The 14,394-nt window shown below is 48.8% G+C and overlaps 1 protein-coding gene across 1 annotated transcript in view; it reads left to right on the forward strand.

Annotated features, from left to right (window-relative positions):
• Window positions 1–61: 61 nt before the first annotated feature.
• Window positions 62–14,394, forward strand: part of RGS8 (regulator of G-protein signaling 8) — a 15,243-nt gene continuing 910 nt past the window's right edge. Inside the window, exons 1-5 of the mRNA XM_010294076.1 lie at window positions 62–125; window positions 1,580–2,113; window positions 4,087–4,188; window positions 5,126–5,190; window positions 13,053–13,219. Of these exons, the coding sequence (XP_010292378.1) occupies window positions 2,088–2,113; window positions 4,087–4,188; window positions 5,126–5,190; window positions 13,053–13,219 (360 nt within the window). The 5' untranslated portion in view covers window positions 62–125; window positions 1,580–2,087. The remainder of the gene's footprint in view (window positions 126–1,579; window positions 2,114–4,086; window positions 4,189–5,125; window positions 5,191–13,052; window positions 13,220–14,394) is intronic.

Here is a 14,394-nt window from a genome sequence, read left to right on the forward strand (position 1 = left end):
CAAAGTGTGACTTTCACCCCGGGCGGGGGGTTGTCTCTGAAGAAGACCGCTCTGCTCTCTCCCCAGAGCCACTCCGACCGCGCTGGCAGCACAGACCCACCGGCAGAGAGGACAGGGCAAAGGCAGTGAGTACCTTTTTCTCTGTGTCTGTCTGCAGTGCCTCTGTGTTCAGATTTTTTCTGGCTTTTTCTGCATGTGAATGGATGCTCTTAATCTCTTGAAAATCTCTTGGGTTTTTTTTATCTTTGTGCTGCTAATAATTTCTTTTGGGATGGCTTCTTCATCTTTGCTCAGGTGATCTCCTGGGGTGGTTTGATAACCTGAATGTTGTAATCACAGCCCTCCCTTTTTGTGTCCCAAGGAGAAACCCCCCAAACACATCCATGGTGTGAGACTGGCAATTCTCCTTGAGCAGGGTCCTTTCATAGAGGGGGAGGTAGGATGAATGATGGAGCAGGAGGCTAAAAACCTCAGCATGGACCCCTACTGGGATGCCTTTACCACACAGCACAGATTATATTTCTAAAAGTCATAACGGATTGGCTTTATTTGCAGAGGAAACATCCACGGGGATGTCAGCCTAGCAGTGGGATTGCCTTCACGGGAAATATAGGTCTCAGTGTCCGTGGAGTCAGACGGACTCTGGGATCGCAGGGAAGTTTGGTGCTGCTCAGGGTGGGAGGGTGAGAGGGTGGGAGCAGGGGTGAGCAGGAAGCTGTTTCATAACAGTACCCCAAAAAGCAGGCTGCTAGAGGATGCTGTGAGGGAGAGGGCACCCGGCTCCGCTTCCAGCCGTCACTTTGGAGCAGCAGTGGGAAAGAGAAGTAGGGGCTGCTGGACTCTAGGAGATCACGTGCTGTGGCCCCACATGCGGGTGAGGCTGTTAATGAGGAAATTTAAAGGGGTTTAAGGAATTATAAGGATTGATTTCAGTTAAAGCTCATTGAAGCAGCCGGTCAGGGTAGGGATTAAGGAAATGCACTCACTGGCGTGTAGCACAATCCCAGTTCCATTAATTTAGTTGGGAAGAGGCTTTGTGCACTTTTAGTGTAATCAGGTTTTAAACGGGATGTTGCGATGGGCAGCCCAGGCTCTGGGATCTCCCCAGGCCCCAGCAGAGCAGGGTCCTGGCTCCTCTGCACACAGTCTCTGCTCTCATCTGTTCCTTTGTCTCCTCCTCAGTCGTTCCCTCTGGGCAAGGGGACATGGAGGTTATCTGGAGCTTGGCCCTATCCTGGCAAATAAGGAAGCTTCGCCCTTTGCTCACTAAACAGCCCTGCTCCCTGTCCCATCGGTCTCCTGGCTGGTGGACCTCGCCCTCACTCTCTGACGTGAGATTTGTTCAACCAGCTGCCTGTGTGCCAAGGCTCACGGGGACCCTGCTATGTGGTCCTCTCTCCCCCCCTCCTTCCCTCCCCTTCGCAGACACGGCATCTCCTTGGTGGCTCCCCGCAGGCTCCCACCACCCCAAAGCGGAGATGCTTTCTTTAAGTTATTTTTGTGTGAGTGCTTGAACCTGTGACAGTAAAAGGACCAGCATCGGCAGACGCGTGAAGTCCTCCTGTTATTTTATTTGCAGCGCCAGCTTTTCCATGATGCCTGGCCAGTAACATCAGCCATGACCTGGAGGGACAGGGACAAGAGGTAGTTTGGTCTTCTTAGCGAGGTCAGCCCGGAGCTCTGCCTGTTGAGGAGAGACCTTCAGAGGTGTTGAATGATGAGTGCGATAATGCCAACTCCTGCTGCTCCGTGGTGAGCTGTGACGCCAAACTCAAATCACTTTAGACCTGAAGCTGGACTTAACCCGCGGTCCTGGTCTTAGAAGGAAACGCTGTCTCTCCTCTGTGATCATCCCTCAACTCTGAATGTCTTCCACTGAAAAGTCGACCTTCCACGCTAGGAGGCAAGGATCAAATGGGTTGAGAACAACTGGCCCTCCTTTTTTTGCAGAGGATTCTTTGATATATTTTTAAGTGCCAGGACATGAATCTGTAAATCCCTCCTTTCCGCACTCCTGCCACCTGCAAACAGCCCCGACTGCTGTCCAAGCCAGCCAGTTAAAGGGTTAACTATAACTGGATGCCTGAATGGCTGCCTTACTGATCCCACGGAGGTAACTGAAAAGATGTGATGCATCCTTCACCTCTGCCCATCCTGTCGCTGTCTACCTCGTCCGGCGAGCCTTTCCGCTCACTGCGGCGTCCCCTTTTCCCTCCTGCCCTTCCCTTGCCTCTCCACCCGCTGCAGACCCGGTTTCTTTCCCTCTCTTTCTCCCGTGTCCTGTCGTGGAAGTCCTCACCTAGAGATCGGTGTTCCATGAGAGACAAGCTCCTCACTCGCGGCATGACATCCCTGTCCCCCATACGCTCTGATCCCCTGCCGCAGTCCCTTGATCTCAGGCATCAGAGAGGAATCTGAGCAGCACTGCGGTAATGCCTGTCACACCTCTTGCTGAGAAATTCGTGAGCTTGCTAGAGCAAACGGTGCAGGGAAGATGAAGGTTGGGGGCAGGAGCTATCAGGAAAGGTACCAGAAGGATCCTATAGTGGACTCTGTGTCTGAGCGCAGCAGGTCCAGCATGCTCAAGCTAGGAACATGACGCTTTGCAAACGGTGTTTCTGCATTGATATTTGAGGTTTATGTAGCACAGCATCCTGAGACCACTGGTCATGGGTCCATATTTTGAGGCCGTGCAACAATCTCTGCGACTGAAGATCTCCAGGTTTTTGTGCTTGTTAAACGCTGCGAGCTGCCTGTGCTGTGCCAGGGAGACACTCGTTGCATTTAATTAACATTTAATTTGCTTTAAGATTACATTAAAATGTGCAATAATAGAAACTCTCCGAAGGGCGGGAGGAGAAGGGGGAAGCAGGCGTGCTACAGATTGGCTCAGTTGCTGGTACTGAAGTGTTCTGCGAGAATTACATATGGAAGGGAAAAATGCTGTGCTTTCCTCTGCAGTCACAGAAAGTATTTGGCATCTGTTTGGCAGCAGGGCTGGGAGAAGGGCTTTCTCCGGCTCGGAAGTGGGTCCAGCAGCTGAGAAGCGGAGACTGGGTCACGAAATCCTCCTGCTGCGGTGCGGAGGAGAGAATGGCCTCGTTCGATGTCTGGGGAATCTGGTAGAAGTGATGCCCTTGGGCTGGAGAGGCAACTCACGGGCTCTGCCCTTCTAGAGACTGTGTAAAACCGCTAACCGGTACCTATATGTTTTTGAGAGGACACGATGCCAGTCCCATATACTACGTGTGCATGTTATGTTTCCCTCTCCCTCTGTGTTCCTCCCCGTCCCGGGGTTATGTAATGAAATGAAGGATGCTGCGGACGCGCCGGCTGTACCGGGAAGGGGCTGGCAAGGACGCGAGGGGCTGGCGGAGGAGCGAAGGCTCTGGGGCTGGTTTGAAATTTAGAGGAAAAAAGCAATAAAGCCATTTTCTGCCTGGGCAAGCCTGTCAGGAAAGAGGCAGTTTTAGCCTGCTTATGTAACCCCGAGTCTAAAGAAGCTGCTTGGGATCCCAGCTGGAGTCTCGTAGCCCTGCAGCACAGGCTCACCTTGCAGGTGCCTTGCTCCCTCTCTTCTTCCTCCAGCCCCCTCCTGCCCTCAAGCCCTGGTATTTATTATGTTTCTGGTGCTGCTGGATCACGGTGACTGATTTCTGGTATTGCTGCCCTTTGCTCTCCTCCCACACCTGACCAGAGCAGGTCTTTCCAAGAAACCATCCCAAAGCGCAGCCTTTAAAAGCCTTTTTGCCAGTCAGAGCAGCTGAATCACAGAATCATTAAGGTTGGAAAAGACCTTTAAAAGATCGTCAAGTCCAACTGTCAACCCAACAACAATTGGAATGGCTGGTGTGGGTGAGCCTTCCGCTGCCCTGGTGCTGTGTCTGTCCATCTTATTGGATATGTTTCAGGGTCCCTCCCACAGGTGAGGGAACCAAGGACACAGGTCTGATGAGGCACAGAGCCACTGAGGTCTTTTGGTGGTTTTTTGTGGTTTTTTTTCCTTGACACTCTGGCTAGACTTATAATCGTCATCTTCTTTGGTTTTCCCCTGCTCACACCCCTGCTCCCCCACATCGACCACAGGAACAGAGGGATGAGGACTCGCCTGGGCTGCCTGTCTCACAAATCAGACTCATATAATGATTTCACAGCTATTCTTCCGGACAAGCCCAACCGGGCTTTGAAGTGAGTATAGCTGCAGCATCCCACCCCAACCCCATTTCTGTCCTTTACCTCCCTGCCCACCACCCCCTTTAGTATGATCTTCCTTTTATTGTACTTTGTATAAGCTTTGAGTAGTTCTTTTAGCCACAAGGAAGGAGGAAAAGAGAACAGTGCTGATACAGCAGGAACAGCCTCAGAGAATACCTGGATCATTGACACGAGTTCTCCTGTGAGACAGGACATACGCAAGGTCCCCGCTGCTGTATGTGGGACATGTCTGCACATCTCTGAGGATGTAATTTACCCCTCTGTCATCACAACTCAAAATCTGAGCAGTTGACTCAGTATAAGAGGTGACCAGCAATTTCAGGTCACAGTCCTCTTTAGCTAAACCTTGTTACTAAACACTACCAAAAAGTCCTATATTAGTTTGCATAACACTTCAGGTAGATGCTTCAGACAATCCAGAGTCCTGACTTGAGTGGAATGTGATTCATCTGATCACAGCTTGCATCTAGGCTAAGAGTCTAACCTTCCCCTTAAAGTCAGGAGAGGGAAATAAACACTTCTGCAGAGGTGGGTTTCACGTCACTTCACTTAACTTCTGGCATTTACAATGTAAATGTCTACATCTGAACTCGTTCCCTGAGCCTCTGCTTAGAGTCAATGAGGAAAAATTTGTCCCTTTTTGGGTGTGATTCATCTGGCCTATTTTACCTACCTAACTATTTTACCTGGGGATGTGAGGTGAAGAGACTCAAGTCCCTGCAAGTCCCTTGGTATCTCCTCACTGACTCCAAAGGGAGCCCAGGGTGACTTGCTCACCTGGAGACGTCTACACTGTAGACCTCCAAAGCTAGGTGAGAAGAATCCAGCCTTCCTCGGTGTCCTTGTCAAATAGCCCCAGAGGGGATCAGTGGCCGTGGGTTGTCTGTAACTTCTCTTCCTTTCTTTACAGGAGACTGTCAACAGAAGAAGCAACAAGATGGGCCGACTCTTTTGATGTCCTTTTGTCCCATAAATGTGAGTAGAGATCAAATTCTACCTTTTTTTCCCCCTTGTATCCTTAATACTGGGTGTAGCTAGGGCAAACAAAGTATGCTTTGCATTACCGAGCACAAGTCGTTAGCTGCTTACTACCCACCAGGCAAGGTCACGGTCATTTCTAGGCAAGGCTTGTCCTCTGGTTAAAAGGCGAGGGAGTGAGTTTCTGTGGGTTCCCTTCCTGGCTTTGTTTTTGACTGGGTGATCACAACTGATAAAGTCATCAACCCAAGGTCTAGCCTTCCCCAGCTCCCGGGGGTGCACTGGAGGCAGGACTCCAAGGCTATAGCTATGCCTACCGTCCTTTGGCAAGTGCCCCTGGGTCCAGTCTTTCCACACAAGCAAATGGCAGGTTCTCAGCTTGCTAAAGCCCTCGGGGATTCACGACACTGGCTTGAATGTGCAGCTCCTGTGCAGCTCCGCCGTGTTGAAGAGCAGTCTTTGCTGGGAGTGCTACGACACAACGGTGTACGTGGTTCAGTAACCTTGAACAACTTGCTCTGCAGCAGAGAAGTCATGCATGGTAGCCCTTAGCAGGACCTAATTTACAGTTACTAATGCAAACCTGAAAATCTAACATCCAGGAACCTTATGCAAACGTATAATCAGCACACCTCGCTCCATTCAATAGATCAATCGTGTCAGTTCTGTTCAGAAAATATTATTCTGCTTCACCACCGTTTTCATGCGGAGAAATTATAAACAAGACAGTGAAGTTCACAGTATAGGTTCATTAATGTGTTTCTACTGGAGAATAAAACAAGAGCGAGTCAAGGTTGGGGAGAAGTCAATGTGGGCGGTGAACTATTTTATTGCAATAAGGAGCTGTCTGGTTTTCTTAGAGATTCAGTTTTATTCCACACATATTTTAAAATGTAAGTGTAGAATTATATTATTATTTTAAATAAAGTGTAATTTTGCTGGATTTCTGCTGAGATGACAACAGTTTTGGCAGGGAATTAAGTGACAACTTTGAACAGGCTGGCTGTCCAAGGCAAAAAAAAGCAATATATAATTTTAGCAGCAGTATCTTGTTGAGATCATTGCTCTTGCAACCAGTAGAAAAAAAATAATCTGGTGTAGCTGGGTATGGCTAAGAGGGAACATTTATTTTGTCAAAATTCAAAACAAGGGAAATATGCACCAAAGGGTTGCCTGGGGGATGGGGAGCGGGGAGGACAGGTTATTCACACCAGAGTTACAGTACTTGAGCCCCTGTTCCTCCTCCACCAGTGCAAAAGTCAAAATTTTCCTTATTGGATACGGACTGCAGCAAAAAAGCTTTGGCTACAAAACCCAGTGAATTTACGCATCTATGTGCTGACATTATACAGACAGTTCCCTCTTCAGTTGACTACTGTGAATGCTAAATCAAACCTTAGTTCAATTATTTCATCCAACAGCCTCCACAAGAGTGTCTGTTTTTATTAATAAATTATCCTTACAGAGTGATAAATGAATTATCAGAATTTTTCCTGTCTCTGGAAAGGAAAGTAATTCTGATAACTCTCTGGCACCTAATGAAAAATATTCAGTTCCTAATAGCAACAGAAGGTGACTTTTAAAATTTAAATGAATCTTTTTTTTTTAACCAGCAGTCATGGTGACATTGCCTGGTGATCAGTGACAAAAAAACCCAAAAATTGTTTAATAAACTGCTTTCTAAAGGAATATGTTACAACTGCGCTGTGCCTGAAGTTTCCAGAACTGCTAGCCTGGCAGTCAAAGATATAACGATGCAAATACAAAAAGCTCTGTTGAAACAGAAGTGTTATTTCAGTTACACTGGTTTAAAGGAGAGAAGAGCATATATCTGTAAAAGGAATTGTCTTACGCTTTCGCTTATGTATGCTTGTATGCAAAACACAGAAGGATTGCCAAAGATCTGCTACGAAAACAGCGTTTTTGCTGTTAGAAACATGTGCTGATGTTAGGTAAGGGGGTCTTGTGCCTTGTCTGGCCAAAATTTCGGAGTTAAGCAAAGCATCAGCAGGTAGAGCGCTTCTGCTTGACACACGTCATGGACTCTTCGCAGAGGGATAGTTCATCTATTTTGGAAGGGAGATTGTGATGCTGATTTCAGGGGCTTGAGTGGTGCTTTCTGCTGCTGTCAGATCTCACAGATCTGGGTTTGGGTCCCTTCCAGCCAAACCTGTTCTTTGGGGGGAAAAAAACCCCAGAGTGCGCACGTAGGACTCAGAAGCTGGATGCAGCAGCTGAAAATGGAGCAGTTTTTCTGTGGAATATTGCAAGGGGTTGGACAAATGCAAAGAAGAGCTCCGAGGAGGAGGAAAGTGGATCAGAGATCCCTAAAAGACTCTCTGAAGTGCCCAGGTGAGCAGGCTGCCCTTGTACTCGGAGGAGGCTCACGGGCACGCAGCACTCTTTTATGGGAAAGGCAAACAACTTGTACTCTTCCACTTCCTATTTTTGAGTCTCCAGAAGGTCTCCAAATGGAAGTGACCTGACCAGGCATTGGACATTATACAGAGTCTATGGAGAGTGTCATTATATTATTTTTGTCAAATATCCCTGGAAGTGTGATGGCCCTGTGGAGCCCCCTCCCTTTCCTTCTCCCCCCATTGTTTTAATGAATGATCTCTGCAGGTAATGTTTGGTCCCGACATGCTACTTCTGGCAGCGTCCTGAGTGGAGGATTGAAAACCCCTGGGTTTTGAAGCAGTTTCATGTCTCCAGAGATTCCCAGGCTGGGCAGTGCCCCTCTCCATAGAGAGGTCTGATTTGGATTAATTCCCCAGTCATTTAAAGAATAATTTGTGTTGACATTAGCAAGAGATTGTGAGCAGGAAAGGCAGAACAGCTCTCTCACAGCCTCACCCTCCTTTTACACTGACATTGAGACTTCAGCATCCCTCAGCCTAGCCCTCTTAGAGCAGCCAATGCTGAGTGGTAGCACGCAGTTCAGCTCCATTTCATTGACAGCCCCAGATGCATAAGCCAATGCAATGATATCCTACTTGTTTTTGCTAATGGGTGAAGCAAATTAACTTGAAACCATAGGGTCAGCCGCTTGATCCCATTTTTACGGCAGGAGCCTCGTCTGAGCTCATTGCAAGAGACGCAAGCACAGCGTCGCAGTGTTCCCTTGGGTCAGGGCTTCTGAGCACGGCAAGCAACAGGAGAGAGGAGTTTGATCCTACTTTGCAGCAGGGAATTGAGACAGATCGTACGTAGCATGCTTCCTTGGATGCTCAGAGAGCAAAAGCAGTGGTTTTAGCATGCTAGATTTTGGCATCTTGTCCCACTTTGTGCGATGCTTCCCAGGGAGGTGGAGCTCAGTGTGATCCGCAGAGCGTGTGTGCGTGCATGGGAGTAACAGAGGAGTAATCCCCCCTCTGTACCCCTGCCCAGGAGGTACAGGCTGGTCAGCCAGATGGAGATTTCTTTTGACAGGCTGCTGGAGGGAAATACAAGCAATGGCATGTCTCATGCTGCATCCCTCGCAGGGCTGGACACATGGCTTGTCATTTGTCCAGAATCCAGCAGGACACTCTGTCCTCGACCCTTAGTCACTTTTCAATGAAGCATCTGATGCAGAAAACCTTTGCACTGAGTTTCCACTTTTATCTAAAGGGTGATTTTTAATTTTTTTTCCCCTCCACCATTTTTTTGGGTGATCTCTTTGCTCTTCTGCCCAAACTTTATTGTCTTCCTCCACCTTCTGTTGTCTACACATCGCTCCTCTTCCTGCACGGCACAGGAATATCCCAACCTACTCCTGGTGCTTTCTAAGCCAGAACAGCATTAGCATTGTGCTGGTGCCAGGCAGCCAGCATTCACCCAAGCAACGCTAAGCAGCAGTGAGAGCATGTAGGTATGCTATACAGAGCATTGTGGCCTTGCCTCTTCAGCCCTGGACCCAACACGCTCCGTAGAGCTAATCCATTCATCCACCAGCTACAAGGACTCTACCTTTACTTCCTGCATGAAGTGCTGATTGCCCCGACGGTGTGAAATACATGCATTAAATGTATGATTGCTGATCGCGTTCTTACTCTGACAGTGGCTAGTGCTCGGTTACTAAGCTGACTGCCTGAATGATTTAAGCCACTAATCTTGGCTCTTCCTTGTGTTGCTGAAGCTTGCCTTAGTTAAGACCTGTGTTGTGTTTTGTGCTAGCCAGTTGGGTTCCTTCCTCCACAGCCCTTCTTGCTGGAAAGGATCCACTCTCCGTGGCCTGAAGAGCAATATTTGAATGGGATGTCAGGAGCATCTGAGTCCCTGTCCTCACACAGTCATTGATCTGCCTGGCAGTCCCCATCTATAAAACACAAATTCTTGTCATTGTCTAGTTCACAGGTGGCCCGCAGGGTTATAGCTGTACGGTGCACTGCAAGATTTTGGGATGGGGTAATGTACAAATGCTTGCACAGTCCTTCCTGACAATCCTCTTGAGCATGCCCTTGCTCTATTTGAAAGGAGAGCAGGGCATTCTGAAGCTTACATTTACACTGCAAAAGTAAAAAGCAAATGTCTTCTGTTCCTCTTTCAGACTCTTGACGCTCAGTAGAAGAGCTCCATTTCTTTACCTTCATCCTACCTGCTGATTCAGTACTGATGTACTCCTTTGGCTTCAGGCAAGGCTCATTGCTCTTGAGTCAAATTCCTGAAGAAGTGTCCAATAGTTGTCTTGAAGGGCCGTGCATCTACACCAGTACCTCTCTGCCGTCTTGAACGGCCATGCCTTTAGGCTGCACGTTCTATGGATATCTTGTGCTGCGGCATGTGCAGACTTCTAACCCCGCTTTTTATTTCTGTGCTTTTTCTGTAAAGCATCCCTTTGGAATTGCACTTCTCAGGTGCTCCGGCCATCTTCCAGGATATTTCAGGAGGCTGACTCAGTAGCTGATGCCCTCCTGCTCATATCACACTGCAATCCAGAGCTGATTGCCCTAGCTAAAAAGCTGTCCAGTCAGGAGGGATGAGCTTTGAAATGCTGATCCTTCATGAGTGATGCTTCCTTGATAGCCGACATGTGCAGGAAGAGATTAAAGCCTACACCCAGGTCAAATTCCAGCTGAGGTGGTGGCAGTTCCCATACCTAATTGCCCTCCTGCTCTTACAATTACATTTGTCGTTGTTCCATGATAAACTTGTGGGCAGGGATTTACTCCTGCACAGTCATCTGGGCTCCCATCTCTGAACTCTGGCTGCCAGGCACAGCTGTAAATGCTGGCAGGCAGTCAAAGGCTAAAGATTAAATCTGCGGAGAGCCAGGCAGTCCGAGTCAAGGATGACCTCTCCTGGTCCAAGGCCACCTCTGCAAGGTCCTCCCAGGTCTGGCCTCATCGTTTCCAGCTCCTCAAAGGCTGTGAGGAGGGTACGACAGGAATATGTGAAGAAGTGGACAACAGCCAGAAACTATTATTTATCTATCCTCTGTATAAACTTACTTCAAGATAAAAAGGAGCTGATCGACGTGAGCGCAGGATTCAGGGCATATGGAAACCTCCTGGTCCCAGGAGGGACCTGCTGCGGCTGCTCTCTGGGGCAGGACTGAAGGAAGCACCTTTCTCACCTCATCAGTCATGAAGAAGTCCCCTTCTTTTAGCAGATATTATATTTTGCAGGTATTGTATTTGCCATGGAAAGCTGCTATTTCTGCAAGTGATCTTCTGTCAGTGCTGAGGCTCTGGGACTGCTGTAGAGGAAAGTGATGGTGGTGGGGAAAGACCAGGACAGAGAAAGGGGAGGAAAACCTCTGCAGGGACCAACAACAGAGGTTGTATAGTCATAACAGTGTGCTTGGGTGCTGGAATATTTAAAGTCAAACGTTTTAGGAAATGGTGATACATAAAATGACATACTTGTCAGGGAACTGCTGCTTTCTGCCTTTTGTACTTTCTTCTTTCTGAAACCTGTCAGCCTGCTGTTATGTCCTCTCCTTTTCCTTCTGCAAAGACTCCCTGCTCTATTCTCAAGCCCTCCATTTGGTCCCACACAGCCCCTGTAAATTCTATAGGCATTAAAGGGGACACAGGTTTTGAAAATTGTCCTGTCTCCTAGCTTTCAGGAAGGGAAGCAGCACTAAAACATCTCACTCACCATATTTATCTACCCACGGAGGGGCCCAAAGCAGCCACCAGCAGCACGATCCTGACAGGCACCCTGCTCCTGGAGATGTCCTTAGCACTCTCTGCTCTGCGGCTTCCCCGGGGCTAATTTCACATCATTGCCCCCGTCTTGAACCCGCAGTTTGCACCGTTAATCTGCAGTGCTCACGGACAAAAGCCCTGGGGTTTTTTTTTCCACAGTAGCAGTCTGAAGCCCTGATCTTCTCCTACAAATGCATTAATTGAGAAGCGGCAGGATGAGTTGGTGTGGTCACAGCAGTTTCCCGGGGCTGGCAGAAGCAGCAAGCGTAGCCGCCGCGGGACGTACCCGCTTCAGTTGCCGATGGCTGCGCCCTTTGCGACGCGGCTGCTGATGGAGCAGCAGCGCGGAGCCCATCGGCGAAGGAGCTTTGAGAAACAGAGAGTGGAGACGTTTAGCCTGTAGTTTGGTCCTGTCTGGCCTGAAATCTTTTCTGCCTTTCCCTTTGAGAATCCGGGAGGCCAGACATCTCCACTGATTTACGTGCGGCCAGAAATAGGATTGTTAGTTGCTGTTGAACACCTGGGGCCATTTCTTAGGCTCCTTCCCAGCTCCCACCTCCCCTGCCACGGGAAGGCAGCGCCGCCGAGATCTCCCACAGCAGAAAGGTGGGAGAGGGGGTCCCCACCTTGCAGCATTGCAGGAGTTCAAGTCCTACAAACCCTCATCAGTCTTTGTCCCTACCTGCCACGCACACATGCCTTTGCTCCTCTCATCCTTTCGAGGAGTCTGACCCTGCCAAATGTTTTTGCGATCACATCAATATTTTTAGACACTTGCTTGGAAGTAGCCAGTGCTGACTCAGGAGGTTTCCAGTCATTGAACTACAAATATTCAGACCATATAGAAAAGGTAAAGTTAGAAACATGTTACTGGAAAAAAAAAAAAATTAGGAGCCAAATTTATCCCTAGGCTAAAGGAAGGAGAAAGGGCATGTGTGAAACCTTCAGCTACTTCAACTCTGCTGGTGCCATTCAGGGAAAGGAAATAAAAAACAATAGCTGTGTCCATAAATATGCCGAGGCAGGGGTTTAAGAGGACACAGATTGCCTAATAAATCTTTCCATATTTCTAATCTGCCCCGGCTGACTCAGATTACATTACTGAAATGTCACAATTGCTAAGCATTAACAAGTGATAAGAACACTTTTACCACCGACCGGACAAGTAGTAATTATGCTGCATCCTTTCCCTCTCCCCGTTATCGTAGGTGTAACAGTTAGACTGTCCAAGCTCCTTCCTCTGTTTAAATAAGAACTAAAAATATGTCACAAGGCAATAAAGCAAAGTGACAGAAAACATAGGAGACAAGTCCACAGACGCTATGTTTTATTAAAGGTTTTTCTTAATGACAGATAGGACCTTACAAAGTGCTGCATTAACACACACAAGATGCTGTGCAAAAGAGACTGTATCATTGAAGCCTGATGTTTTCAAGAGGAACTTTTCAAAGGTTGGGTGCCTCAATCCCGAAAAAAGCCTTTTCCCATGTTAACTGGCACAATGCTTTTTCAGAGCAACGGCAAATGATGTTTGGCTTCGTGGCAGCTCACGAGAATCCAGCTGATGTAGTAGTGTAAGTTATGGGCACGGCCTGGCGTCGCAGAACTTGGGAGAAAACTCAAATGGTCTTTGGTAGACAAGGGTGGATGGAGGGTTGTCTATTAAAGAGATTTCTCCCTGCCCTCTTTCTCTTCCCATTGTAACTCCCCGTGTCTCCCTTGCAGATGGGTTGGCCGCTTTCCGCGCTTTCCTGAAGACAGAGTTCAGTGAGGAAAACCTGGAGTTCTGGCTCGCTTGCGAGGACTTCAAGAAGACCCGCTCGGCAGCCAAGCTGGCCTCCAAGGCTCAGCGGATCTTTGAGGAGTTCATCGATGTGCAGGCTCCTCGAGAGGTGGGTATGCCAGCCCCCCGGGCAGGCAGAGCACCCCTGCGGCGCACGGAGCAGGTCCAGCTCCCCCAGCTGGGACCTGCGGGGTGCCGGGGGGTCGGGGAGCCCTCCTCTCCTAGAGGTGGTGGTGAGGAGCGGGTAAGGAGGATGGGAATGCCATCCTGCCTGCTAGAGCTGCCTCTGCTCGTGGTGACTTACCCCTGGTGAGGGCAACTACTCTGACGATACCAAATTAGTCACAGCCACTGAGTTCACTGGCAACTGCAACCTACATTTCCTAACCTCTACAAGCTTCCTAGGAATATTTCCCCTTGCTCCTCTCATTTACTATCAATCCCTGAGCAGGATTGATACTTGGCTCATTTCTCACAGGACATTTTGTATAGAAGCATCCCACGAATGACTAACTTGTTGACTCACCAGGGAGGAGTGTTTATCTGCTGACTAGCTCCCAACTCAAACAGACCTCCAAAAAGATGCGAGCAAGAACTCAGAGCTGAACAAAAAGTGCAGTCACAACCCGGGGCCTGGAATTGTTAAGTCCTCTGTCCAGTACTGACAGGCTGATGGCGACCGTCTGATCCTGTGTCGCGATGTTGGGTTGCGTTATTGTACTCGTAACGCAACCAGGAGGGTGCTCACTGCACCCGCTCACCCACGGCGGTCCTCCAGCGGGATTGCACGGGTGCTTGTCGCCACACAGGTGCCTGCGAGGGGATCCCCCTAAAAGGGCTCCCTTTACTCCATCTTTGAACTAGGAGGGCTATTGCGAGGCCACTGCGAAGCACCCGGACGCACACCACGTGGTGGGGGCATCTCGGGGCACGCTTCGATCCCCATCGCCCTGAGTGAGCATCTTCCCGCTGGTGCTCACGAAGCTGGGTGAGACCGGCGGGACCGCAGGGCTGAATCTGGATTAGAAACATGAGCGCAGGCTGGATGGGGTCTCTCCTAAAATTTGGTCCTGTTGCCATAAATTTTGGCGTGCTAGAATGTGAAATGACCCTTAAGTGACGCAGAGAGCTAATCTATATTGCTGTCATCTGAGTTAAGGCAGACAGCTTTACTTTCTAGACTCCTTTAAGTTTGGATACCGGGTTAATAACAACAAATAACATCTTTTCAGCCGGGTTTTAAACAATAACCCTGACAAACACTGACTGCTTTGCTAGGGAAAG

This window comes from Phaethon lepturus, unplaced genomic scaffold (genome assembly GCF_000687285.1).
Source record: "Phaethon lepturus isolate BGI_N335 unplaced genomic scaffold, ASM68728v1 scaffold27139, whole genome shotgun sequence".
In the NCBI taxonomy this organism is placed as follows: domain Eukaryota; kingdom Metazoa; phylum Chordata; class Aves; order Phaethontiformes; family Phaethontidae; genus Phaethon; species Phaethon lepturus.